At 51.1% G+C, this 26,638-nt stretch overlaps 1 protein-coding gene across 2 annotated transcripts in view; it reads left to right on the top strand.

Moving 5' to 3' along the window:
* The window catches only part of CPNE2 (copine 2), a 43,041-nt gene that overhangs the window by 13,475 nt on the left and 2,928 nt on the right, over positions 1-26,638 (top strand). For both annotated transcript variants that reach the window (XM_018083114.1, XM_008924195.2), the window contains exons 3-14: positions 1,653-1,832; positions 4,857-4,931; positions 7,697-7,768; positions 11,474-11,557; positions 14,882-14,971; positions 15,169-15,267; positions 16,093-16,179; positions 16,506-16,565; positions 18,965-19,098; positions 19,796-19,850; positions 23,280-23,331; positions 24,617-24,750. In XM_018083114.1, coding sequence (XP_017938603.1) covers positions 1,653-1,832; positions 4,857-4,931; positions 7,697-7,768; positions 11,474-11,557; positions 14,882-14,971; positions 15,169-15,267; positions 16,093-16,179; positions 16,506-16,565; positions 18,965-19,098; positions 19,796-19,850; positions 23,280-23,331; positions 24,617-24,750 — 1,122 coding nt within the window. The remainder of the gene's footprint in view (positions 1-1,652; positions 1,833-4,856; positions 4,932-7,696; positions 7,769-11,473; positions 11,558-14,881; positions 14,972-15,168; positions 15,268-16,092; positions 16,180-16,505; positions 16,566-18,964; positions 19,099-19,795; positions 19,851-23,279; positions 23,332-24,616; positions 24,751-26,638) is intronic.

Here is a 26,638-nt window from a genome sequence, read left to right as displayed (position 1 = left end):
GGGGATGCCAGCACGGGGGCTGCTTCCTGCAGAGGCCTTGCCCTGGCATCTTGGGATGCACAGGCAGCTCAGTCCTGCCCACGACTGGGTGTCCTGGCTGTGAGATGAGGTGGAATGCCAGCTGGGGCCACGGCGTGGCCAGAGGCTTCATGCTGTCCCACAGGCAGAAGGGATGGCCTTTCCAGGCACCGAGGGCAGCAGCTTCAGATAAAACCACACTGGAGAAACCTTTGCTTCTCTTTTCATAGCCTGTCTACTAGGTCAGGTTGCTCGAAGCCCCATCCAACCAGGCCTTGAACACTTCCAGGGATGGAGCAGCCACAGCTTCTCTGTGCCAGGGCCTCACCACCCTCACAGGGAAGAATTTCTTCCCAATATCTGACCTAACCCTGCCCTTTGTCAATTTGAAGCCATTCCTCCCTCTCCAGCTCTCTTGGAGCCCCTTTAGGCTCTGGAAGGTGCTCTAAGGTCCCCCCAGAGTTTTCTCTTCTCCAGGCTGAACAATGATATCAACATAATACCCACAGCTGCTCTCCTGACAAAGCTCCTGCTTGATTTGCGTGCTGAAAACTTTTCACCTCAGCTGTGGGTGTTCATTTCTTGTTCAGCTCTCAGTCTATAATGCATGTATTCTTCCTGTCCCTTTTAGCTTCATAAGGGTATGTTGCATGTTGGGCTCCAAACTTGCCCTTTTCTTGTGCCTCTCAGGGTACCTGATGGGAACTATGGGGCCTGATGTTCAGACTCTCCTTGGCCATTGACTTCCAGAAGTCAGTACACCAGCTTTTCTCAGCCTCAGTTTCCCAGTTTTCCCACTTTCTGACACTTTGGCTAAAACTGTGGGGGTTTGTCTCTGTGCAAGCCCATGTGGGGATCCCAGCTGGGATTGCCATCCTCCCAGCCCTCCTGTGGTGTGAGTTATGGGATCTGGAACCAAAGTTCCATTGCTGGAGGGCAGCATATTGGGATCTCTGGAGTGGCTATCCCCAGGATTATTTTTTTTTTGGCTCACACAGGGCTTTCTGTCCACCTGTGCCATGCTGTGTTGTAAACACGTGCTTCCACCAGCTGCCTGCCAAGTTTCCTCTACTCTTATCTCTGCTCTTGGCTGTGGGATGCTGCAGACCAACATAATGCTCCCCCTCCAACGGCAGGTTCCCCACATACCTTCCAATTTCCATCATCCTCTGTGTGCCTGTCCCTTCCAAGCTATCAGAGACATCATTTCCTCCAGCCTGCCTGCAATAGCTCAGGGTGACAATGTCTACTGAAGTCTTGTCTTCTGGGTCCTTCCAGTCTCTTGTTTCTCCTAATGCCTGATGAAATCTAGGAAAAATGACCTGTGGTGAATTTTTTTTCTCTTTTCTCTTTTTTTTTTTTTTTTTCCCATGGAAGGACCAGAAAGAAAAAACCCACATGGATGTTTTGGTTGAAGATCTAGAGGGAAATGCTAGAGAGCTGCTGTTCTGGCTCATGACACCTCTTGTTTTGCTTGTCCTTGTTGCTGGCTGCACAGCCTGAAAGAAACAAGTTTGGCACTACAGCTGTGAGGGTGTGGTTGAGAATCAGAGGTGTGTGAGAGCAGTGACAAAGATGCAAGATCCACGTGCCTAAACACCTCTTTTTTTTTTCTTTTTCTTTTTTCTTTGCAGCTTGACAGGACAGAGACAGCCGTGAACAACCTCAACCCAGCTTTTGCCAAGAAATTTGTCATTGACTACCACTTTGAAGAAGTGCAGAAGCTCAAGTTTGCCCTGTTCGACCAGGACAAGTCGAGCACGCAGCTGTATGAGCATGACTTCCTGGGCGAGTTCTCCTGCACACTGGGCATGGTGAGTCTCTGAGGGCCCTGCAGCAAAGGGACCCCAGATCACATCAGCCACAGGGACGGGGTGGGAATTACAGCTGCTGCTCCCATCTACTGCAAACTTTTCTGGGTCCTTCCTGGCAAAACTAATTTAATTCGCTTGTCACGCTTCAGCTGTTGAGATTGAACTGTTCCACATTAAGGCTGTTGTCTACTTGCTCAGGTCTAAGCTGGTCATGGTGTGGGCTTCTGGTGGTGCTGGCAAAGAGACATCAGCTGGAAGCTTCTGGAGGCAGCTGTGTCTCACCATGGGTTATAGTAAGAGCCCTGATGACCAGTTGGATTTGTGCTTACAAAAACTTCCAGGTGTTTAAAGTTAGGATGCATTGCTGTCTACCCTTCTATCTCAGTTTTTTCTCTTTCTGAAAGCTTTGTCCATTGCTGTTGTGTAGCAAATCATCTCTCCTGCTTGAGCATGTATGTGCCGGAATGTGTCTTCTGCTCTTCCTGTGGAAAAGCTTCCAGGGCACAATGCAATTTATAAGCCTTTGGAAGATCTTTTCCTTCGTGAGCCCAGACCCTGTTAGAAGCTGGCAGCTACCTTCTCCAAATGTCTTTGTCCTCTGACTCAGAAGCAGAGAATGAGGGGGATTTTTTCCATTCTTTTGCAGCATCCGGCAGCTCCCGGCTGCTGTGGTACCTGGCACGAGCGCAGAGGCTGGGAAAAAGCTGTTACAGTGCTGGGAATGGGGAGGAAGGAGGGTCTGTAATAGGTGTGTCAGCATGGAGAGCCAGCCCAAGGTGCTCAGGGAGGCTCATGAAGGTGATTGTGTATTACACAGACTGGACGTGGCAGGTGGGACAAGTGACTTCACCGCTGCCAGCTCAAGAGCTTGACGTGTTAGAAGAGCACTGACATTTACAGAGTTTGAAGTTTAATGTCTGGAATTTTGGAAGTGCTCTGTGATGACCTAGTTCTGCTCCTGCAGAACTTAAGAGACAGTGCAGGCAACAGCCCTGGCCCATGTTCAGTGGTTTAGCCCAAACCCATCCTTCACCATTAGTTTTGCTGTTGCTGAAGCGCAGCCAGCTCCCATGTGGGGCAGCTCAGCAGGGCTGCTTGGGAAGGTCATGGTCCTGGTGGAAGCTGCAAGCAGAGAATTTATGGATGTAAGGAAACAGAGCTGAAACCTTGCTGCTCCTAAATGTGGCTCTGCAGCAGCCCAGGGCTCTGCGTGCTGGAGAGGAACGTTATCCCTATGCAGTGGGGAGGAAGGTGGAGGAATCCAACCCATCTCCTCCTGCTTGTTGGGTGTCCCAGAAGAGCCCAACACTTCTGGTGTTTGGGAAGGTGATTATATCAGAGCATGAGCCTGGACAGACCCTCCTGGGCTGTGGCAAGGCCGGGGATGGGCAGCTGTTGGCAGGTTTCACTTCCAAGGGCTCTCTCAGAACAGCTGATTGTTTTGCCGTGGTGGCATCACTGTCTGCTGTGTCTCTGGGCACAGCTGGTGGGCTTAGTCTGTCAGAGGGAAGAGAGCTCAGAACTTCTGAGCCAGCACTTCCACTCTGCTAAAGAGAACTTCTGTGCGTGCCCAGTTTTCGCGGCGGTTCCCGTGTCAGCTTCTTGGTGACATTTAGTCTGAAACGAGGCATCAGCTTGGAATGAAGGGATCTTTTCCTTTCCCTTTTTTCCCTGAAATCCTTTTAGCCTCCTCTCCCTGTGGCCAGGGTGGGCTTGCAGCACAGCCTGGTCGTGGGGCAGAGGTGGACTGGAGGGGTAGCACGTGCTCAGGGGGGAGGAGAGGGGTGAAACAGAGCATGGGGGCTTGTGGGTTCGACCATCCCTCTGTGGGTTTTCTAGTGGCTGGAATTTGTCTGGTGAGATGTCTCCATGAGCTTTCAGAAGCAAGGGGCAGCTGTGGGCAGCAGCGACTGCACAGTGAGCATCTGACTTTTCAATTTTGAGTTTGCACTGGAGCTCTGTCAGATTAGACAGATTGCTTAGTGCAGCTAATGAGGTCTCTGGTAGGATTTAAAAGGATGGTTGGATCATTCACAGGCCTGTAATGACCTCTGTGGCCAAAGGAAATGTAACAGGGATCAGACTGCAGGCTGAAGGGTGTCTGTGGTTTCTGCTAGCCATGGTTGTGAGGAGTTTCTGCTGCCTGTACACAGTGTGGCACAAACATCTGGTTACACTGGCTGGTGATTCCCGTGGATCAAAAGCACCGGGACACGGCTGGCTCGCCACAACAGAAAAGGGTTTTTGCTTTGAAATGGCAAAAATCACAGGATCACAGAATATTTTAGGTTGGAAGGGACCTTTAAAGCTTATCTAGTCTTGAAGGGGACCCACTGGATATGGGAGCAGAGCACAGGTAGTTCCAGCAGGTTGCTGTATCCCCATGTGTGGGTCTGCGCCTCGTGAGGAAAAATTACAGGTTCCCCTGTAATGAAGGCGACCGAAACTCACTGAGATGGGGAAAATCTCTTTAACTCATCTCCCTGATCATCCTGTCTGGCCTCTTACAAACCAGAAGTGAAGGGGAGAGCATGCCTTTGGGGGTGCTGACCCCTGTGCCCGGGGTCCAGAATGATGCTGGGGGAGAGCATCCGGCTTGTAATCAGGATCCACCCGTGGGAGCGTGGCCTACAAGCAAGTTCCTGGCAAGGGTCATGTTAGAGGTGCTTAAACTGGAGTTTGACAGATTGAGTGGTGATTTTACTGGGAACAAATCGCAGTAGCTCTGTCTGTGTGAGGTCCCACTGACCTCCTCCACCAAAGAGCTGGAACCTGGGTTCAGTGGGCAGTGATGCTTCAGCCTCTCAGACCATCACTTCCCTGCACTGTGCAGCTGCTGCCCTGCACCCCATGAGCTGGGGTGATATTCCCACTCTCAGGGTCACCCCTGGGTGTGGTGCCTTTTTTCTACTGTCGCAAGTGCTTAATCTGAATTAACTAACCCGAGCAACTAACACCAGTTGCTTATGAGTCTGCTTTTGATCACTTGTACGATCATGATTTTATTTTCTTTGGTTTCTCTAGATCGTCTCCAGCAAGAAAATAACACGGGCTCTCCTTCTGGGGAATGGGAAGCCAGCTGGGAAAGGGATGATAACGGTACAGTTACTCCTTTATGTTACCTGCTGAGTGTGTAAAGGTGGATGAGGGACGCTCACCTGGGGTCCAGGAGACAGGGCTGTATCTTGTGAATGTTTTTCCCTTTACCTCCTGCTCTCTTGGCTACTTTGGTCTGTTTAGAGGATGATTTTTTTGGGACAGGGACCATCTTGCTCAGTGTCTGTCTGGTGTCCCGTGCTGTGACTTCTTCAACCTGTACCTCGGCCCCAGAAATAAGGAAAACCTCAATCTGGAGAAGTGCAAAGTAAATCTCTGCTGCTGTTGTTTGTTATCTGGTACAAGGCGCCTACTCAGACCTCTCTGGTGTAGTGAGAGGTAAGAGGGCTCATTCCTTTTCCAGGGATGGGTGATTTTATTTGTAGGATAAGGATGGAGCTGTGCCATGGCAACAACTCTCATAGCAACAGCCGCTGAATCCGATGCAGACCCCTTCGGGCAGTGGCCTTCCTGCTGAGGATCTCTTTAGTGATGTTCTTTTTAAAAAAGAAAAGACTAAATTTAGGTGTGTTTCCCTTCTGCCACAGCTCCCATCATTTTTGGATCTCTGCTGTGTTACGGGTTTTGTGAGATGTGCAGCTGGGCTGCAAAGATGTGGAAGAAAAGGCCAGTAAGGAGTTAAACTTCCATCAGGTTTAAATGCACTGGAAAGATTTAAAAGCCCAGGACCTGGGGCTGCAAGGGCATCTCCATTGCTGTTTGCTCTAGAGGAAGATGCTTTTCTCTTAACTGCTGCAATTAATCTTTAAATTCAAGAGGAAAAGCTGCAGTGGAGTTCAGAGGCAGTACCTGATGCCTGCCATGTGCCATCCCACAGGAACAGGCTCTCAACATCCCATCCAATGCTTGTGTGGGAAGAGCTGTACCACGTGAAAAGTTTCCAGTCAAGTTCAAAGGTTGCACACTTTAAAAAAAAAGGAAGGTCCTGATCTGTCACTAATGCATCATTAAACATCCAAGGTCAGAACCACCTGCTTCTTTTTGTACAACTGATACCATTTTCTGATCTGGTGTTTTTTGCCCTGGCTTGGACTAGGTGATGGCAACAGGGTTTTGTGTGGGGTGGATGCCTCTCCCTGCTGCTTGGCACAGTGCTGGAGCACAGGCTATGGACACCACTGCAGGAGCAGCCTTCACCTTTGGACTCACCCGTACAGAACATGGAGTTTGGAACCAAAGGCTGCCTTCGTCACCCCCATTCCCTTCAATTTTGCCCCACTATCCATTTTCTTAACTGAGATGACACAGGGGTGAATGCAACAGAAGAACCTTGACTGGATGAACAGGACTGTGTGTGGGTCCCTCAGTGTGAAGAGAGGGGAAGATCCCAAAGCAAAGTCCTGTGTTTGTAGAGGTCAATCCCAGGATCTTGCCACACGCCTCTGCCAGAAGCAGAGGTAGGGATGTTGTTTTTGTCCATGCTGTCCAAGAGAAGATGACACCTGCAACCTGTGGCAGGGTAGCACAAGGACATTCCTGACTTGTCTGCACAGTCTGGCTTTTTCATAGCCTGCAGTGAGCCCTGAAACGCTGGATACCAACTGGTCATGCTTTTGTAGGGATCAGCAAAGGGCGAATTTCAGCTCCTCCTCCTCCTGCCAGCTTTGATGACTGTGCATACACACCAAGGACTAGGTGGGAGAGAAAACTGATGCCATGGCTTTGCAATAGGAGACTTTTACATGGAGCAGAGGGGAAAACTAGGCTTTGTACGTGGTGAATGGATCCTCTGTGGGCCAAAGTGTTATGTCTGCCATGGGAAAGCCTGGAAGGTTCTTCAGGAGCTGTGGCTCGTCCCCTTGCTCAGATGCAAAAGCTGCATCTCTGCCTCCTCGACTCTGCCAACTCTGTGGCTCTCCTAAATGCTGATAACCTTCTGCAGGAAATTGCCCCCTGGAGTCCTGCAAGTTTTTCTAAAAGCCTTGCCTGTAACGGTGCCGTGTGTCTCCAGTGCAGGACAGCCCCACGTGAGAGCCTGCAAACAGCTGCACTTGGGAGCACTGTGCACAAGGACAGTGTCCATGCCGTGCTCCTGGCTGCTCTGGTGCCAGCTCCTGCCCAAGGAGGAGGAGGAGGATGCAGCCAGGGATGCTGGGGAACAGCTCAGCCCACCCCGGGGAGCTGAGGAAGGGAGCGGTGGGGAGCAGATGCTTGGGCAGGACGCAGGAAAAAAAAGACAAGTGATTCAGGAAACGGCTGGGAATAAAACTGAATAAATGTGGGGTTTTGTTATAAATGTTCCCTTAAAATACCAAGAGACTCATTAGACCACATTCCAGACAGAACTGGCCCATTGGTGGTTGGCAGCTCCCTTCTGGAGTGTATGTGAATAAAGTGTCTAAGCTGAAGTAGTCCAGGCTGCACTCCTGCCTGCTGCAGCTCCTTGGGAGCAATGGTGGAGTCTTCATCCTTGGGACCCTCTTATCAGGTGGTAGGGCAGAGACATGGCTCGAGTCCTTGGTGTCACCAGCATCTCCCCTAAGGGATGGGACAGCTGTGATTTGCCATGCCCAGCTGGGGACATGCCGGATGAGGTGCCACATCTTGCTGGCAAGGGTTTTTATATGGCTTCTGCTTCCTCTTGGCTTAGTCCTTGGAGGCTTCTCTACATCCTGAATGAGCCCTGGTGCAGAAAAGCCATGTGAGACCAGCTCCAGAGTGACACTCAAGGGAGGGAATGAGTTTTTTACCAGAAGCTTCATTTTTTTTTATGCTAAAAATGAACGCAGCCTTCCCTTGTCTTTCAGATAGCTGCCCAGGAGCTCTCGGATAACAGGGTGATTACTCTGAGCATGGCTGGCAGAAAACTGGATAAAAAGGTGAGTGGAGCTGTGTCTGGGGGATGTTAAACCTCTGTCCTTGGGATCTAAAGAAATCTCTGCTTTGGGTGCAACAGTGACAGAAAACAGTCCTACTGGAGAAAGCATCAGGGAGAGGCTGGGAGGGTTCAGGTCCTGGTGGTGCCCCTGCCTGCTGGGTACATCTGTGCCTCAGTTTCCCCATTGTCACAGTGCTGCTTGCTTCACCACACGTGTGGAGGAGGAAAGATTCCATGTGGCACAGGATCTGTGCACTAGCATGGCTCAAAGACAGCAGATTTACTGCTTCAGTCATTTGAAGGTGCCTTCTGATGGAGCTGCAAGTTTTGATGCCTCTTGAACCTGTATCTCAGATGTGCTGAGAGCTCCAGGTCCTTCCAGACCCTCTGGAAATGGAGCAAACATCTGCTTGTGTGTCAGACTGACTTCTCTGAGGAATAAGTGTCGATCTCATGGAGGCAGGTAATGCATGAGTTTTACTTTGGATGTGATGCACAGGAATTGGTGAGCCTTTGTGAACGGCGTCTTCTGACCTCATTTACCAGGCAACCAGAGCTATTCCTCTTGAACCAGTGCTGTTGCTAAGCAATCAATTGGAATATTATTTTTTCCTTCTTCCTAGTCTCTCCAGAGCTTGTGTTATTGGCAGGATGGCCCTCAGTTTGTTTGAAAACAGGGTGAAGCAAGCAGCCAGGCAGAAGGGTATTTGCTGGGGGAGGAGGTGTGGTTTGTCCAGTCCCAACATCCAAACTGGATAGGTGTCTGGTTTATCTGAGTGTTTTTCCCACCTATTGGGAGTGGCTATTTTCTTGCCCTCCTGCTTACCTTGCCTAGTGCAAGGAGCTAAATGCCCCATTTAAGAAATCCTCTCCATTTCATAATATGATACCTGTGGGTCTGCTGCCCTTCAAATCATAGTCAGGGTACAGAAATACAGCATCTACCTGGTTACACTGGGATAAGGACTGTGAATAATCCTGTTCTTTCTGGGTCCCCCTCCAGGTTATCAATAGGGTCAACAGAAAGCTCATCCTCAGTGACTGCCTGCTGTCAGCAAGAACTAGTGAGGTTACTTTGCCAATTCCCATAACACAGTGTAGTGTTGCAGTGCTCAAAGTCCTGCTCATGGACATAAGGATGCTCATGTCCCTTCATGATGTGAATTCAAATGGTCCTTGAGCAAGGAAATTAGATGAAAACCACTATTTTTTGGGTCATTATTGGTCATGGATGGAATGCAAGGGCGGGAGCTGGGTAAAACTCATTTAAGCTTAGGAAAGACAGCAGAGAAGTGGATAAGCAACAAAACCCCAGGGTTAAGTTTGCAGCCTGGGGGGTTACAACCTACTGTACAATGCAGCATGGAGCTGAGGAGCACGGCTGGAGGCTCAGACATCATAGGAAGGGATTGGATCTCACAGAATTGTGTGGTGGGGCCATGGGATCCTCTTGCTGCACATACTGAGCTGAAGCTGTGGGCACCCCTTGCCACCAGCTATGCCTGGAGCTGTGCTTACCCCCAGGATCTCCTTCTGCCATGGTCACCCTGAGGCTGGGACCTCTCTGAGGCTGCAGGCAGGTCCTCCTCCCCATTACATGCCCATTCTCTACACCTACAGCTCACTACCTGCCTTTAAATGCCGAAGCTGCACAGCGGGAGCATGTCAGCAGCAGATCCAGCCTGAGGCTCTTGTACCTTTTGTCAGATCAGCTCTTGGTGGAAAGCTGTTGAAAGATAAAATATCTTGCAGAAGAGGAGGTATTTCCACCTGGGACCAGCCCTGTGAACCCAGCCCCAGAGCTGTTGGTGCCACTGCAGCTGTGGGGACAGTGATGCTTCAGCATGGCTGGGAGACAGCAAGCACTGCAAGCCAGGACTGGTGCTGGAAGCTGTGGTCTGGGGAGCTGTATCTGCTGGAAGTGCCACCTCAGCCCTCCTTGTCCATGTTGTGCAAGGACCAGTTTGGGTGGTTTAGATACTTGGACAAGTTTGCAGATGGATCTGGTGTGCCGAGCTCCTTTGGTTGCTCAGTTTCCACCTCCTGCCAGGTCTGCAGGGGTGAGATGTTTGTGGTTTTGATGTTTTAAAATAGCAGCCCACAATCCTGTGGCTTGGAGGCATCTCCCACCTCGCTTTGAGCAGAACAGGGCTGACCAGACCTGCAAACTGGGCTGCTCCATGTGGGATGGCAGCAGACATCCTTCAAAGCTCCCCACTGCCATCGGAGCCGGAGCCTCCACCAGCCCACGCTGGGCTGGCGCTGATGAAACCGCCTTGTGTTGGAGGTTAAGCCAGCATGGGCAGGTCAGGTACCCACCAAGCGTTCTTTAATCCATCTGTGAAGCTTGAAAGTGCCAAGTCCAGGTGGTGGGTGAGCAGGATCAGAGCTGTGCCGTAACTGTAACACTGCAGAAGGAATGGCTTGGTTTTCTCTCCTACAAACGTGTGAAAAAGGGTAGGAGAAAAATAGTCTCATCTCACCAGGCAGTGTCCCTGTGAGCCCTTATGGCCTGCTCCTCTGGCAGAAGAATTTTGACTGAAGCAGTTTATAGTTTCTCCAAGCCAAAACACTTTGCAGTGATTGACTTTTCTGACTGGCTTTGGAAACAGGATTAAATAGAAATGTTGATGGATTTTCTGCTGGGGCATCACTAAGAGCCCGTGTCCATCCCAGCTGTCACCTCCTGGGCTGGCTGTGGACACGAGGTCCTGGAGTGTCTGTGCTTCCTCCTCCTCCTTCTCCATGCACAGCCCCTCACATCCCCACTGCATCACTTGTAAGCCCAGAAAGCTCCTGTTCAAACCCATAAGAAGTTCCTCCAGCTCTTCGCAGGACTCAGGCACCCATTTTCCTCTAGGAGGAAAACGCAACTGAAGTGACTCGAGCTCTCAGTAAATCACCTGGAGCATTTGGGGCTTGGTTTCTTGTTAGCTACCTCTTAGTTTTTCTGAATGGGAATGAAGCTCTGCTTGGAAAAGCTGGAGTTTCCGTGTCGGTGCCACCGGCGCTGCCCGGGCTGCGGGTGCCAAAGCAGCCCCCGTGCCAACACCCAGCAGGGATGTCTGTGTGTGTGTGTGTGTACATATTTCTCATAAAGCAGCAGCCCTTTATCAGGAGATTATCTGAGGAGACGCTGGCAGGAAAGGCAGCACTCACTGACTCAGGGCTGCATATCTCACAGGGTGTTACGTGATCTCTGTCAACACCAGGGCAGCTCGCTCCTTAAAGATTTCCTTTGCTTCTGCTTTACTGCCATGTGTAGGAGGGTGGATTTTTTTCTCTTTTCCCCCAAGACACTCGTGCACTTCATAATTCTGTTTTTCCTTTGAAGCTTCGGATGTTTTTCCAAGCCCAAACGCAGCTGCCTCCCAGCTGGGGTTGTTTTCTGTGGCATCTGTGTCCAGAGAGCTTGCTGGGTACTGGGCACCCGCTGGCAAATCCCACAGGCATGGGCTGGGGTGCCAACACGCCCTCCACATCAGCACATGTCAGCACATGTGGTGTGGAAATCAAGGGGATTCTCAGGATCAGGACAGGGAGGTGGGTAGGATGCTGCCCTCGGGTGCTGCTGTTTGCCAGTGTGCTTGAGCTGGTGCCATGAGGGTATCTGCATGGTTGGCACGGCCAGGGAAAGATGTCTCTTGGACCAGCTGTTTCTGCTTGCAGAATACCATGTAACCCAGCCTGTTTCTTCTCCCCCCAGGACCTTTTTGGGAAGTCAGACCCCTTCTTGGAGTTCCATAAACCAGGTGACGATGGGAAGTGGATGCTGGTTCACAGAACAGAGGTGAGCAAAACTCTAACCCGAGCTGCTGAGACACCCTCATCCTTACAGCATCTCCTCTTGCCCTTCCTGGCATTGTCTCATCAGTCACCTATAAAGCAGGGTGGGATCCAGGGATTTCAGGCTCTCTTCCTGGTGTCCAGCTGAGGCTACTGGGCTCCAGTGGATGAGGATTTACTGAGGACAGCAAAGTCTTGAGATCTTTTCTGTACTACCCACTGCAGTACCTAACAAGCAGAGAGGGAGATGTCTTCTATCCCTTGTCAACCTCTAGGCTCAGCCTGGGCGGAGGCTGAGACCTGGACCTCTCTCCCTCCACTTGTAGGAGCATCGGGATGAGCTGGGGAACCCATGGGAATGGCCTGAAATTGTTTCAGGGGAGGTTTAGGTTGGATATTAGTAAAAGGTTTTTTCACCCAAGGGGTGGTTGGGCACTGGAACAGGCTCCCCAAGGAAGTGGTCCCAGCACCAAGCCTGACAGAGTTCAAGAAGCATTTGGATGACACTCTCAGGCACAAGGTGTGACTCTTGGGCTGTCCTGTGCAGGGCTCAGGGTTGGACTCGATGATCCCTGTGGATCCCTTCCAACTCAGCGTGTTCTGTGACTCTGTGATACGGTGGAGAGAGGTGGTGGGAGGTGGGCCAGGGAATGGCAGTGAGGAAAGGTTAAAATGAATTTTTGCCAGACCTTCACCTAAGCTGGGAGGATGCTTGGGCACCTCCAACTTCGGTGTATGAGCACTGGGCCTCGTGTCTCGTGGAGTCAGAGCCACAGCCAAGGAAGCAGAGACCTGTACCAGGGTCCCTGTGGGTTTGATCAGGGCCAGCTGACCCCTCCCTCTCCCCCATTGATACTTGCTGTGATATTTTGATCTCAGCTCCCTCTAGTTGTGTTCTCAAGCTGTTAAAGCCAGTGATGTTACAAATACCAGGCACAGGATGGGCAGGGAGAAACAGGAGGCTTCTGCTTTAACATTGCATTGATATGTACTTTTTAACTGCTTTTTTCCCCTTCCTCAAAGCTTGTTTCAAGGCTTTCTTTGTTTGCACGTAGCTCCTGGCAGCTGGAAGAAAGAGGAGGGGGGATGCTCACAGCAGCCTCTGTGGCAGAGGAAGAGGGCTCCATCACACCCACCTCACACCCCCTTTTTCCCATCCCTGTTGTTGTCCCTTCAAGGCTTGGTTAAGGAGCCCCTTGTCCCACTGCAGCAAACTGCTGCAACAAAACACAGGATGAGCTCAGGTGGAAGGAGAGACTGGTGTTTATTTACAGAGTTGGGTTTTACCACTGCTGTGCAAAGTCCAGGAGTGTTTCCCTCACTTGCACACCCACCTGAGCACCAGGATGTGAGTAACACCCTGTGTCCTGTGGTGCCGAAATGGGCCTACCTTACAATCCCAGCTCTGCTGTTTATTTTTTGGTGCTTTCCCACACACCTTTCCATGCATATTTAATTCATATCAGCCTTAATATTTCTCCCATGTTTCTGTGGGAGCAGGCTGCGATGTTGTTTGGTTGTTTCCTCCTGTTTTAATGTGGGAAGCTGGGCTTTGACTCAGCGAGACACGTTTCTCAGACAGGGGGATTTGGAGTGACCTCCAGCCCTTCCTCCTGGGAGGTCTGGAAATTGGGAAGGTAACTGTGCACCAGCCATCACTGGGATCTCTATAAACATGTCAGGTTTGTGGGGAGCAGATGTATATACTGGTGTTTCCTCTGGCTTGCTGCCCAGCTCCTCCCTTGTCCTGTTTCACTGGATCAGGGTCTAGCCAAGTCTTCTTTCAAGTAATGGGTGTTCTAACAGCCTCCTCCTTACCAACCCTGAATGCATCCCACTGCCCTCAGAGGAATCCCATACTAGGCAACCCATCCCTGGAAGTGTTCAAGGCCAGGCTGGACAAGACTTGGAGCAACCTGACCTAGTGGAAGGTGTCCCTGCCCCTGGCGGGGGGTTGAAACTGGATTATCTCCAGAGTCCCTCCCAACCCAAATCATTCTGTGATTCTATGACCATCTTTGTGTTCTGGGGCTGGATACAAAGAAATAACATTCCCCACCCTTGCAGCTTTTCCATGCAGGAATACAACCAGCTCTCAGTCTGATGCTGGCATTTCTGCTGCCAGAGAAGAGCTGTCTGGCAGGGCAGGATAAGTGTGCTCATTATTATTTAAGCACAAGTGTGAATGCCCAGCTGGGTGCCGTGGGATAGATCCTTCCCCACCCTCCCTGGGGACCTGGCAGCTGGCAGCCTGTGGGGAGCACCCTGGGATGAGTGGGCTCCCCTTTCTCTTCCAGGCTCCTGGAGGAGGTGTTTACAAATCCAACCAAACAGTGTCAGGGTATCCCCCGGTCTCCTGTAAGAGTTTGTCTGTCAAACAAGACGCCCGTTCCAGGTCCCACGCAGCTGTTTGCCCGTGGCAGCAGCCATGGAATCTCCTCCTCGCTGCTCTGAGCTACTACTGCTCCAGCTGCAAAGATCCAAGGTTCCTCCACGCCAGATATCCCTTGTGTTTGCCCTGCACAGAGAAGGGTTAACCCGCTGCCTGTGTCCGACTCTCCTCAAATTCACGTGAATCTCTCTTTTTGAGCACTACACCTTTGTGGAAGAGGGTCTTTGCCTGCCCTGCCCTCACCTCTGATGCAGGCAGCCTGTGCCCGGAGCCTGCTAGCGTTTGCTGAGATTTCCAACAAGCGGTTGCATTCTCTCAGGAAATGTCAAAAAGCATCAATTAATATTTCTCCAGCTCAGGCAGCAGATGTTACACAGATGAGACAAGAGAGCTCGATGTGCCCAGGGCTGTTTTGGCTTTCCAGGGCTGGTTGCAGCATCCTGCTGCTCCCTTGTCTTCGTGGTCAGATCCCAGATGGATGTAGGCTGTGCTGGGGTGCTGGGGAGGGGGTAAGCAATGAGTAGGGTGCAAGCAATGGGATGCAGAGGGCATAAATAGTAGCTACTGGCCTTGAAGTTGTGGGGTGAGTGGCTGTGCCCATGCTCTGGGCATGGCTGTGCCCATGCTGCCCAGTGTGCCGCAGCTGTTCCCTCGGGCAGGTTTGTTTAATTGCCCCTGGGAATGGATAAATCATCCAGTGCTATGAAAACAAGCCTCTTGTAACTCACACGTGCTGCAGCCTGAGAGGGAGGAGCTGCTGTGTCTCTCATTTATGGAGGCAGGAGAGGGCTGAGACTGGGCTTTCTGCAGCTTTGCTGGCCTGCCCCACCGGGAACCTGGTCCCGGATTGCTCTCAGAGACCTGTCCCTGCTTTGTGCTGATCTCCACCTGTGGATGTGCCTGTTGTAACAGCATCCCTCTGCTCCCACCCCCTAGGTGATCAAGTACACACTGGACCCTGTCTGGAAGCCGTTCACTGTGCCTTTGGTGTCACTGTGTGATGGAGATGTGGAGAAGCTGATAAAGGTAATGGGGGCCCTTTGGTTTGTTTTGTGGGGGTCAGCTCTGGGATTGATCATTGAACACCTGAACCCCCATGGATGGCTTGTTAAAAAAACAACAAACCAAAGAGAACCACCCCCAAAACCAACAAAACCCACCTTGTTTGGGGAGGTTGGGGACTTCAGCAGGTCTGAGGCTGGTTTGTGCTCCTTCCACCCCAGGTGATATGTTATGACTACGACAGTGATGGGGGACACGACTTCATCGGGGAGTTTCAGACCTCAGTGTCCAAGTTGTGTGAAGCCCAAGATGCCTCTCCAGTAAGTGCTGACATGATTTTGGGGAAGAATGAGGAAGGGGCTCCTTGGGGCTGGTGGTGGACTTTGGTACTTGCACTGAGATGCTCAACCTGTGCCTAGAAGAAGCCAAGCCCAAAATCTTTTCTCCTTCCACCCACACCATGAGTGACCCAGACCATGAGTGTAGCTAAAACATTTGAGCTAGAGAGAGTGCTAAGGCAGACTTGGCTGAAAATCAGGCTCTGCTGAGATGTCTGAAGCAGCACCCATGATTTGGGGGGTGCCCTGTGGTTTGGGGGGCCAGAAGGGGATGTGACATGCTGCTGGGGCTGGATCTGCAACAGGGACAGTCTGATCCCCAGGAGTGCAGCTCCCATGCAGCTCCATACCAACTTTGTGCCAAAGGTGTCCCCATCTTCCCCCTGAGGTGCTGGCCACAAGCCTTGGCAGATGCCATCTGATTGAAGGTATGTTGTAAAATCTCCTGGATAGCAGGGCTTTGCACTGCTGTCTTCACTGGGATTTCAGTACAAGAGCAGATTTTGGCCAAGGTGTGGGGGGATGTGTAACACATCATGTGTGTTGTTGCATTGAGTTTTCTGTCTGGGAAAACTGAAGTACAAAGGCATGAAAGTGCCCTGTCTAGAACTGTGCAAGCTGATGGTGCCAGAGGCAGGCATTGAGCCTGTTTTTCCTCTGAATTTGCCACCTACAGCCTGACAATAAAATCTTCCTCTTCAGCACTGGAGGGTGGGTGCCTGCAGGACATGGCCACTGGTGGCAAATGCAGCCACGTGGCACAGCCCAACACTGCCCTCACACCAGGGTCTGTCTCGTGTGTTACAGCTCGAGCTAGAGTGCATTAACCCCAAAAAGCAAAAGAAGAAAAAGAATTACAAGAACTCTGGGATCATCATTGTCAAGTCCTGCAAAGTGAGTATGTTGCTGAGATGTTTCCTTCAGCCCCCAGCCGAGCTTGGGTCTTCCCAGGCTTCCCCCATCCCTTCTGCCTCTGCCTCCTTTGTGTTTCCAAGCACAGGCCCTGCATGGCCTGAATAAAATGCATGCAATTTGTGTAGCACCAAAATGCTGCTGTAGGAGACTAAAATGGTTCTCCCCGTTGCTCTCCTCATGTCCAAAAGTCCCCAGAGGCCCAAACTGGCAGTGACTGCAGGCCTGGGCAGTTTCTGTGCATTTATTTGTTCTGTTCTGCAATGATGACAGTTGCTGAAACACTATTTTGTTGGTGTTTCTTTCAGATAACCAGAGATTTCTCCTTCCTGGACTACATCCTGGGAGGCTGCCAACTGATGTTTACTGTAAGGACTTTTGCTTCTCTTTTCCCAGTAGAAGTAACATGCAAGTAATGGTCAGAACTGGGGAGGGAGGTTCTGCATGAGATTTGGCACCGGCTTGGGGTGGCTTCTCAAGGCAATGATGAGCTGCCACGTTTTGCTGTTAAACCATGTGGGTTTGGGGGTCATTACTGTGATGCTCAGGAGAGGAGGGAGCTTGTTTGCACTTTGGTTGAAGGTCAGGCTCATACAAAGACCTTCTGACTCTTCACAAAATGTCACTGACTTCTCCCCCCATCTCAGGCTTTAACCACCCTCATTTTTTTATGGGAATTCTCCTTTTGAATCCAGCTGAGAGGCTTTAAGCTGTTAAACAGATGCTTTTCAGCCTTTTTACTGGCATTTCTACCTTCTTTCAAGCTGGACCACAGCTTGTCAGGAGTGACTAACCAAGGACATGACAACCCCAAGCAAAACCACCACAATGCAGAAGTGGGGTTCTCAATTTCTGCAAACTTTCCTGGTGCAGTATCCAGAGAGCTGCAGGCACTCGCAGTTAGTTCAGTTTGTATTTTGTTGTTTTATCTGAAAACATGATGGGGGAAGAGTAGGAGGAGGAGGAAGAGTTGCCATAGGAACAGGAACGATTGGGAGAGCTTTTTGTGTGCCGTTCTGCCTCTGTGTGCTTTGGTCTTGGTGCTGGAGAGTGAATACAAGAGAAAATCAGTGAGTTTATTGGTAGCACGGAGCCTTCGCATGAATTAGGTTTGAATGCAGAAATCTTCCCCCCATCTAAAGATCTGCCAGTTATTGGAGGGCTCCTCCTCCTCCCCAGGCATCTTTGGTCCAAAACCCTGGGCGTGTTTCCAACGGGTGCAACGCTGCAGGAACACCTGAGCTGGGAGGAGGACGCTGCCACACGCACCCCTGCAATTTGGAAAGGCCACTGGTGTCCTCCCAGGGGGGACAGAAGGGCTGAAGCCACAGGAAGAGGGGTGTTGTGCCGGGCCGCTTGCCTCGTGTCAGAGGCAGGGCAGCTGTGTCCCTCTCAGATCTGTTGCCCCAGTGCTGCTCTTGGTGGCACTGCTTGCACAAGCAGGGCACCCACCCGTGTGACTCCTCTGAGCCCCCATCCCGGGCCTCAGTTTCCCCCTTGCTGTCTGACCATGGTGGCTTGGCAGGAGCAGAGCATGGGTGTGTTAGAGTGTCACAGTGGTGACAGGCATGTTGGTGAGGCCATACAGTTGCTTGATGAAGAAATTGGGATTTCACAGAACCATAGGATGGTTTGGGTTGGAAGGAATCTTTAAAAACCATCCATCCAACCCCACTGCCCTGGGCAGGGACACCTTCCATTAGACCAGGTTGCTCCAAGCCCCATCCAACCTGGCCTTGGACACTTCCAGGGATGGGGCATCAACGGCTTCTCTGGGACAACCTGTCCCAGTGTCTTCCTACCCTCACCATACATTTCTCCAAATCCAAACCCACCCTCTCCCAGTTTAAAAACATGTCCCCTTGTCCTGCCACGCCTGTTTTACCAGCCACACTGGCACAGGGCGGTGACACATCCTGGGCTGTGATGTCTTCTTGCCCCGGACAGGCCAAGGTCCCTTCTCAGCCAAACTGCCGCTCGTCCTCTCCCATTACGGATACGGAGCAAAATCCCTCGTGAAATCCCTGAGCTCAATTTAGGCAGTGGGGTTATTTTGGGTTTTGCCTCTTTGCTAAGCAAACAAGGCGGGCGCAGTCACGCCGCCCGCTCGCCTCTTCCCAGCTCTTCCTTCCCAGTCACATCGAATCGGGTGGCTCAGCATCTCGCCTCTTCTGACCAGATTTAACTGGGCCTGAGATAGGCATTTCTACAAATGCCTTTAAATAGAAAGCCTAATTGAGGAGGAAGAAAAATGAGTGCCTTGCTGACAGAGTCCCCTGAGAGCTCAGCATATATTGGTCCCCGGGGAAGCCTGACGACGAGCAGATCTTTCTGCTGCAGGGAAAGGATCTGCTCAGGGTTGTGATTCTTTGGTCAAAGACCTTGAGATCCAAATACCCGGGTGGCCCTGGCTGCCTTGGTGTCCATGGGGCTACTCAGCCCCAGAGTATCTGGGAGATGGGCAGCAAGAGCCCTGAGCTGGAGGTGGTTGTGGCTGGTTCCAGGAGCAGGGACTGCTTCAAGACACTTTATGTGATGCTTCCTGATGAAAAATGGAGATGTAAGAGTGAATAACTACCTGCTGTATTTAATCAGCTTTTCGTAGGGAAGGTGAAGAGATGGGTTTTGTTAAACTTTTTCAAAAGTTTGAGGTTTAGGTTTTGACAGAACAGTGTGTGGGCCTCAAAGGCAATGGAGGCTCAGTGGCCAGGTCTGTGGTGGTACCTACTAACAGAGGATGGTTCTGTGCTTCTCTCTTGTCCCCCAGGTTGGGATTGACTTCACAGCTTCCAATGGGAACCCACAAGAACCCTCCTCTTTGCACTACATCAACCCCTTGGGGACAAATGAGTACTTGTCAGCTATCTGGGCTGTCGGCCAGATCATCCAGGACTATGACTCGTAAGCACCAAGCCCTTCTGCCTCCAGAAGGAGGCATTTTGGAGATGTTTCCCTGGCTCCTCAAGGGCCTGCTGGGGTGCATCTGCCTTGATCTCTTTGTGTCTGCAAAACCGGGACTAAATAATGCTTTAAAGGTATTATTTGCCTTACACATTGGGATGCAGGAGAGGGTCGGGACAGGCTTTCTCCTCTCCCCAGTGCCTCTGTGGAGAGACAGGAGCATTAGCAGAGATGGAGCATCCTCTGCTGGGAGCAGCTGGCAGATGCCCTCAGCTCGCTGGTGTTTCCCATCAGAGCTGTGGCCCCAGGCTGCCTCGTTCCTCAGACACCCTGAGGGGTGGAGAAAATATCAGAAAAATATAATCTCAGACATCAGTAGAGTAAACAAAACAGAAATCTGTTGCTCTTGCTGTGATGGCTTTTTGTGTCCAAAATGGGTAGTTTATTTTTAAAAATCCTCCAGGGTTACAAAACTGCAGAAGACTTAGGTGTTTGGGCAAGAGAATGCTCCTGATCCCTGTGGGAAACAGAGCAAAGCTGGACTCTTTTATCTCTAAAGACCAAAAGCCAAAGGGGAATATCTTTTCTCTCTGTTCAGCTCCCATGATTTTTAAAGGCACTGTATGTTTTGGGAGAAGCTGTACAAGTCTGCTTCATGTGTGTCAATACAGCCATATGTTTTCCTCCTTCTCTCTAGAGACAAGATGTTTCCTGCTCTGGGATTCGGTGCCCAACTCCCACCGGACTGGAAGGTAAACTGTTGTGGCCACCTGTGTGTTTGGGATGGGATTGTCTTTATATTGCCTGGGCAGGAGCTGCTGGGGTTTGGTCTGGGAAATGCTGTTGGGCAGAGGGGGAATGGGTGGATGTGGGATCTCAGCCAGAGAGGGGTGAGATGTGGCAGTGTGGGTGGGCAACAAGGCAAGGATGGGGCACGAGCAGCCGGTTCCTCCCTTCTATGTTGGCATGAATGCAGCAGCTCCCTGGCATTAATGGGCAGAGCCAGGCGTTGATTCATTTTCCTGGCAGGAGGCAGGAACAGTTCTGCGGAAGGGAAAAGGCCCCTGGATGAATGTGTCAGACGGCAGCAGTGTCTGGAAGGGGGCTGGGAGCTGGGGAGCCTCAATGGGATGTTGCACAGGCAGAACCTGCAAGGACTGGAGCAGAGAAGCTTTCCCAAAAATCCACCCCGATCTGTGGTTGGGATTAGATGCAGGAGAGGTTGGTTAAAGGCACCCTGGTCCTGCAGGGGCTGAGCTGAGCATTCTGCTCATCCAGAGGGCAGGGTACAGAGCTGCTCCCGCAGCCTGGCTGCCGGATGGGGAACAACATCTCATGGCTGAGACAATGTGCCAGGACACCACCACCATCCTTAATTACTGGCTGGGTCTTTTGACTGCTCTTCGCTCACGCCCTTCATGTGCGTTTTCTTTCTGCTCACTGGTTTTGAGGCGTTCCCAGCTTCAGGCTGGGGTTGAACCTCAGTGAGCCCTTTGTGTTCCCTGGGAGGGGAGCTGTGCCCTGGGCTGAGCGCAGCGGGGCACGTAAGTCACAAGCAGCTGGGAATCGGGCTGGGAAGCTCATCTCTGCCAGCCCTTGTGGCTGGGGATGTCCTGCCCGCTCCAGCTTTGTGCTTTTCTCTGCTCTCCCGGCAGCCAAAATTCATGTGACTCAAGTGGGAGCTCTCTCTGTTTGCCAACCACAGGAGGAGATCCCTCCATGTGCACTTTGGAGCTGATTCATTCCCTCCTTGGCCAGCAAATGTCTCTGGTCTGTCACTTCACCACTTTTGGTGGGAAAATCTAGGTAGGCAGCTTCCAAGGTCCAAGAGCTAGCTGTCACCAGGGATTTATTACTTGAGGGGAAGAATAGAAATGGAAAATGCAGTGGGGATGGAAAGGGTACAGCAGCTCGGGCTGCTGGGGAGTGGATGAATTGTCATGGCAAGCATCCTGTTCTGCTGTCCGTGTGTGCAGGTCAGTGACCATGGGAAGGGCATTGCTGGGCTGGAAAGGGCCCTTCCAGCAAGGCTGGAGGCCGGTACTGGGTTCAGGATGCTGGCTGGGGGCCTCCTGCAGCTTCCCATGGGCCTGCAGATACTCTGTAAATATTGCTGGAAAAAACACCTTGTTTTCCCCTGGAATGATGTCTAAACCCAAACAAACCCCAGTGGGGAGCAGCTTCTCCCTCCCCAAGTGTTTGGCCTGTGCCTAAAGGTCACCCACCCTAACACCAAGAGTGACCCATCAGCTGTGTCATGTCAGCAGTGGGGCCATCCCTGGTGCATCACCCCACACCACTTGGGCCTTCACCCCTCCCCAGCTCGCCCAGCCCGCGGGCTCTGGGCATCACCAGCTCTGCTCACTCATTAAAGACTTTTTGGCCACCAAGGCTCTCTGGGTAATTTCAAAGCCAAAGCAGCAGTTGTCCATGAAAACCCATGCCCTGTGTGAGGGCAGGGGCAGATAGCAGGGACCCCCAGACCCGAGTGAAGGTTGTCTGGAGACACGAGTGGTGCAAAGGGTGCTTTGTGCTCCCGTTGCCATGGCTCCCCCAACGCTTCTCAGGCGCCCGTCGGAGCGAGATGTTTTGCACACAAAAGTCTCGTTGGAAATGTCAAAGAACATCTTGCCATGTAACAGCTCTGTAGAGAGCCTCGAGTGGTTTCCCAGTAGGGAACAGGAGAGGGAAGCAGATGGGTTATGGTTTCTGAGGGATGAGCAAAGGCAAGGCAGCAGTGGAGAGGGGGATGCTTCATGTGGGAGCCCCACCAGTCACCTGAGTTTGGGAGAGGGAGTCAGCCAAAGGAAGCTGGGGGCTCCAACTGATGTGCAACCCCCAATATATTTCCATCCTTTTGCCTTTATATATACATATATATATATATATATATATATATATATATATAGAGAGAGAGAGAGAGAGAGAGAGAGAGAGAGAGAGAGAGAGAGAAAGAAACTGAGTCACAGCAGGGGTGTGATTCCTTGGGGAGATGGCAGAGAACCCTCTGTGGGGTTGGTCTCACCCTTTAGGGTGGCTTGAAAGAGTTTCTCACTGTGTGTGTGACACCTGTAGATGCTCCATGTACATTTAACTGGACTCTGCAGAAACTGTTTTCAAAGTAAAAGCTGAATAGGGAATAAGATCCTTTTTTAAAATTTTTTTTTGTTATTTTGAAGCCATCTTGTTGAATTTTTTTAGTGGATATAAATATATATATGTAAAACCCATATTTACATATATATGTAAAATCCATAAAAACTCCAGAGGAGGTTTTTCAACACTTGTGCACGTAGGGGGTCTGCTCTGTAGACAGTGAGGAATACAGCTTCAAACCATTTTGTTGTTGCTTAAAAGAAAGAGAAACCCCTATTTTGCGGGGCAAAACGTGGAAATATTTCTGCTTGCCTTGTCTATAAATACTCGTGTGGCAGAATTTTGAACGTTTTGTAAAAAAAAAAAAAAACAACAAAAAACCAAAAACGGAAGCGAGCCCGTTACAACTGCAAATCAATTGAATTTGAGCGTATTGCCCAAAATTGAGGCTTCTGCAAGGAAAGGTGTATGCAAAGCACAGTCATGCATGTCAGGCTGCCTCTAGCCTGGTGCCTGTGGGTGTTACTGGTTCGTGCTCAACAGGAACGGAGAGACCTGAGCAGTTCGCCGGCCCGGCAGCACATCAGCTTCGCAGCAACGGGGGGGAGGACTTCTGGTTGACTTTACTTTTGTTTGGTTGCAATTTCCCACCCCACAGCCTCCTGCAAAAAATAGCTTCTGCTGCTTTCGACACAATGCCCAGTGTAATTGGAAAGTCTGAATCAGACGCGCGCTGCGTTTGCAGCCTCGGGAGGACTTTTGCTTCAGACAGAGCTCCAGAGGACAGTCGTCGTGCCAGTGTTGTGAACACGCGTGTCCCGGAGCGATTCCCATGCTGGAAAGCTCAGCAAACCTCCACCCTTCCGAGAGGGAGACAATATCCTTGTTTTGTAACTCTGGCACGAACAGGGCGGGAGCTTTTTTGTCCCAGAGCCCTTGAGCTGGTGGCCTGAAAGCTCAAATCATCACCTTTGGTGCTCAAAGCATCAGACCTAAAACAGCTCTGCAGCATCTGCTAAACTGATAGTGAACGGCCTGCACTGCATTGGCCATCCAAGTTAATTTGGGTCTGTTCTTCTCCACAGGTATCCCATGAGTTTGCCATTAACTTCAATCCCAGGAACCCCTTCTGTTCAGGTAAGCATCTGCCAGGTCTATAGGACTCCTTAGATGCCTTCAGTGCCTTCTGTCCTTCCTCTGCATTTCTTCATTAGCATCTTCATCCCTGAAAGTGTTCAAGGCTGGGTTGGATGGGGCCCTGGGCAACCTGATCTAGTGGGTGGCATCACTACCCATGGCAGGGTGGTTGGAACTAGATGATCTCTAAGGTCCCTTCCAACCCAAACCATTCCATGATTCTGTGATTTTGGGGATGTTTCAAGGTCTGTTCAGAGGCAGACATGAACAGTGAAGCAGATGACAAACTAATGGCACGCTCAGAGGAAAGCAGAGAAAATTTGGGGGTGTGTAGGAAGGCCCAGGGTAAAATGCAACTGGATTCAGACGGTGTAAAATCCGCCTTCGCTCTGATGTCTGGTGTGTCCTACCAGCCGTCTGCTCCTCCAGCAAGGCTGCAAGAAACACAGGGCCTGTTTGGCAGATGGGGAATTCAGACTGAACACTTCATTTAAGCAGCTGAGAGCTGCTCACTGTGGTGGCTGAAGGACTGCTCAGATCCTGAGTGATAAGGGCTACTGTGGACTCCAAAAGTCATCTTACCCCAGCAAGATGGGCCTCCAAACCTTGCTGGCTGGTTCATGAAAGCTGTCTGTGAACATCTGCTTTTCTGCTGCCTCTGATTTGTTCAGTCCCTCTCCAGCAGCTACAAAGCATTCACTGGATCTGATGTATTGCAGGCACTATGGGGTGCAGAAGCCACCATCCTGCAGCTCTTATTAGTGACAGGTCCTTTCCAAAGGACTGATGATTACCTGATTAATTGTGGAATTGGTCATTTTTGGATCACACACGCATGCATCCTTTCAGGAGACCAACCATATGCCCTGTTCTGCTGTGGCAGAAGTTTGGGAGCTCAGAGGGCTGTTTTGCTTCTCTTCTTCACTGTTTTAGGGATTTTTTTATGTCCAGTTTTTGGGATTTTTTTATCTCTATCTGTTTTTTTGGTTATGTTCAGAGACCAGGAGTTGCTTTTTTTTTGCTCCTCCTCTTTGGCCGATTCTGAGATTTTTTAAGAATCAAAGGAATGCCTTCATTGACTGTGGGCACTACAAGGTCTTCCCTACCCCAGAAGGTCTGAAAACTCACTACAAAATGACTGAAGTGGAGCTGGATGAGTTGGAGGCAGGGAGCTGGGGGGGTGATGGAGCTCCATGACAGCATGAGAGGATGATTCCTAGTTGGACTTGCTGTGGTCCTGAGCTGTGATGCATTGTAATGCCTGGCTTCTCTGCTTTCCCTGGAGGTGTGGAGGGCATTGTCCAAGCGTACTCAGCCTGCCTGCCCCACATCCGCTTCTATGGACCCACCAACTTCTCCCCCATCATCAACCACGTGGCTCGCTTCGCAGCTCAAGCCACCCAACAGGAAACTGCATCCGTAAGTCCATGAGATTCCACGGTGGGTTGGGAATCCTGACGGCTTTGGGCAGGGGAATGCAAAGCCTGAGCTGGATTTTGTGTCTTCCCCTTCGCTGTGGGCTGCAGCCGTGGGTCCAGCATTGCCAGCGGTGACCGGGGTGTCCTCTTAGGGGTGTGAAGAGCATCTGAAGTCTGCAAGATAGAGCTCCCTTGGGTCCCCGTGGCAGCAGGCTGCCCATGGAGGATGGCAGATCTGGCCCCTGGGTTTTGCTGGCCAAAACTGCTCAGCTTGGCCATCAGCACCTGCATGGTAGGAGATGTTGGGGTAAAAGCTTCCCTGATCCCTGCCTGGAGCAAAGCAGGATCACACCTGAAACCTCTTCCCCAGGGGGATCTTTTCCAGCCTTGCTGTCAGTGCTAGTGCTCTTCCCAGGTCCAGGCACAAGGAAATACTGAATTTGGTTTAATTCCGCACAAATCCAGGTCGCTCCTCGTTTTTTCGTTTTCCCTCTGGCTGGCAGTGGGGGAGGGAGAGCCCACGGGCTCTGCACTGAGCAGAGGCGCTAATCATATGCAAATTGCACCCCTCCGCTGGCACTAATAGTTTAATCAAGGGAGATTTTAAATAATGGGCACTAATAGTGCCGTCAGAGGCAAGGCTGGCTTAGCTCAGGCTTTTGTTTTTGGCAGCACAAAGCGTTATTGATGAGGGATCTCGCTGCCTCAGGGTCTTCTCTTCCATCCCATCTTTGACTGGTGGCATCAAAGCCACCCCTGGTGCCGATGCCTCTGGTGACTGCCTGGGCCTGCCCTCCTCTTCCTCCCGCTCTCACTTGCTCTCAACATTTCAAACAAAACCAAAAAACCTTGTAGTTTTTCCATGGCAACAAAGATCACAAACACCAGAGTCCCCGGCTCTTCAGGGATGGGAGACTTAAATGTGTTGGGGCTGGGGGAGGAACAGAGGGATTACACGATTTGACTCTTGGGAAAGGATTAATAAGCTTCAGGGAATTAAAACACACCTTTCCAGCAGGGTCCTTGCATCAAAACCACCCCTTTTCTTACCTCATGCTGTTTAGTGCTGCCTAATCCCTTCAAGTCCTGCTCACCCGCCTGAGCCTAATTGCTGCTATCGTTAGCAAATGATCAGGAATCATCCCCAGAGCCCACACAGGATTCAGGGATCGGCCATTTTAGCAACAGAAAGAGGAGAAAGGAGGAAGGTGCTGCTGGGGTGCTGTGCCAATGGAGACCCCAGATTGGCAGGACTCAGTTGTGGGGCCAGCCTGATCCCTGCTGTGCTCCAGCAGCTCCGGCTGTGGCTCGGCAGAGGTGCCACCCCAGCTGGGTACTGCGAGCCCAGAGGTGCCACCAGCACACCTGTCCTGCTGCCACTTACTGACACCACCACAATTGTCATCACTCCTTGGGGAATCTCCCACCAACGCTCTCCTGCTGTGCCCACTGCTCCCCTGCTGTAATCTCCGATGCTTGTCACCCCAGAACAGCCCCTGGGCTTTGAGGCTGATCCACAGCAGCAGCTCTTACTCCACTTGACCTCTGAAACATGTTGTGATAAACATTTGATGAGCTCTGCGCCCCCGCCCCTTTCCCTGCAGACTTTCCAGCATTTTTCTCTGATCCTGTTAAGGATTTCACAGAAAAAAAAAAAAAAAAAAAAAAAAAAGAGGGAACAAAGGAAAATAGCTCTTCCTGTGTTTCTGGTACAGAGGCCAGGGGAGGAAGGGGAGAATCAGCTTAAAGTCTTTCCCATTACCAGCTGCTCCCCTCAAGGTTTTACTCTTCCTCACATGCTGGTTCCCAGACAGGGTCAGGCCCCAGTCCTGCTTCCAGTGATGACCAGTGCAGGTCCTCTCCTGAAGTTTAGTCTGACCATTCAGACA

This window comes from Manacus vitellinus, unplaced genomic scaffold (genome assembly GCF_001715985.3).
Source record: "Manacus vitellinus isolate BGI_N305 unplaced genomic scaffold, ASM171598v3 scaffold_10_pilon, whole genome shotgun sequence".
Classification (NCBI taxonomy): domain Eukaryota; kingdom Metazoa; phylum Chordata; class Aves; order Passeriformes; family Pipridae; genus Manacus; species Manacus vitellinus.
This window is presented reverse-complemented; position numbering and strand designations above follow the sequence as displayed.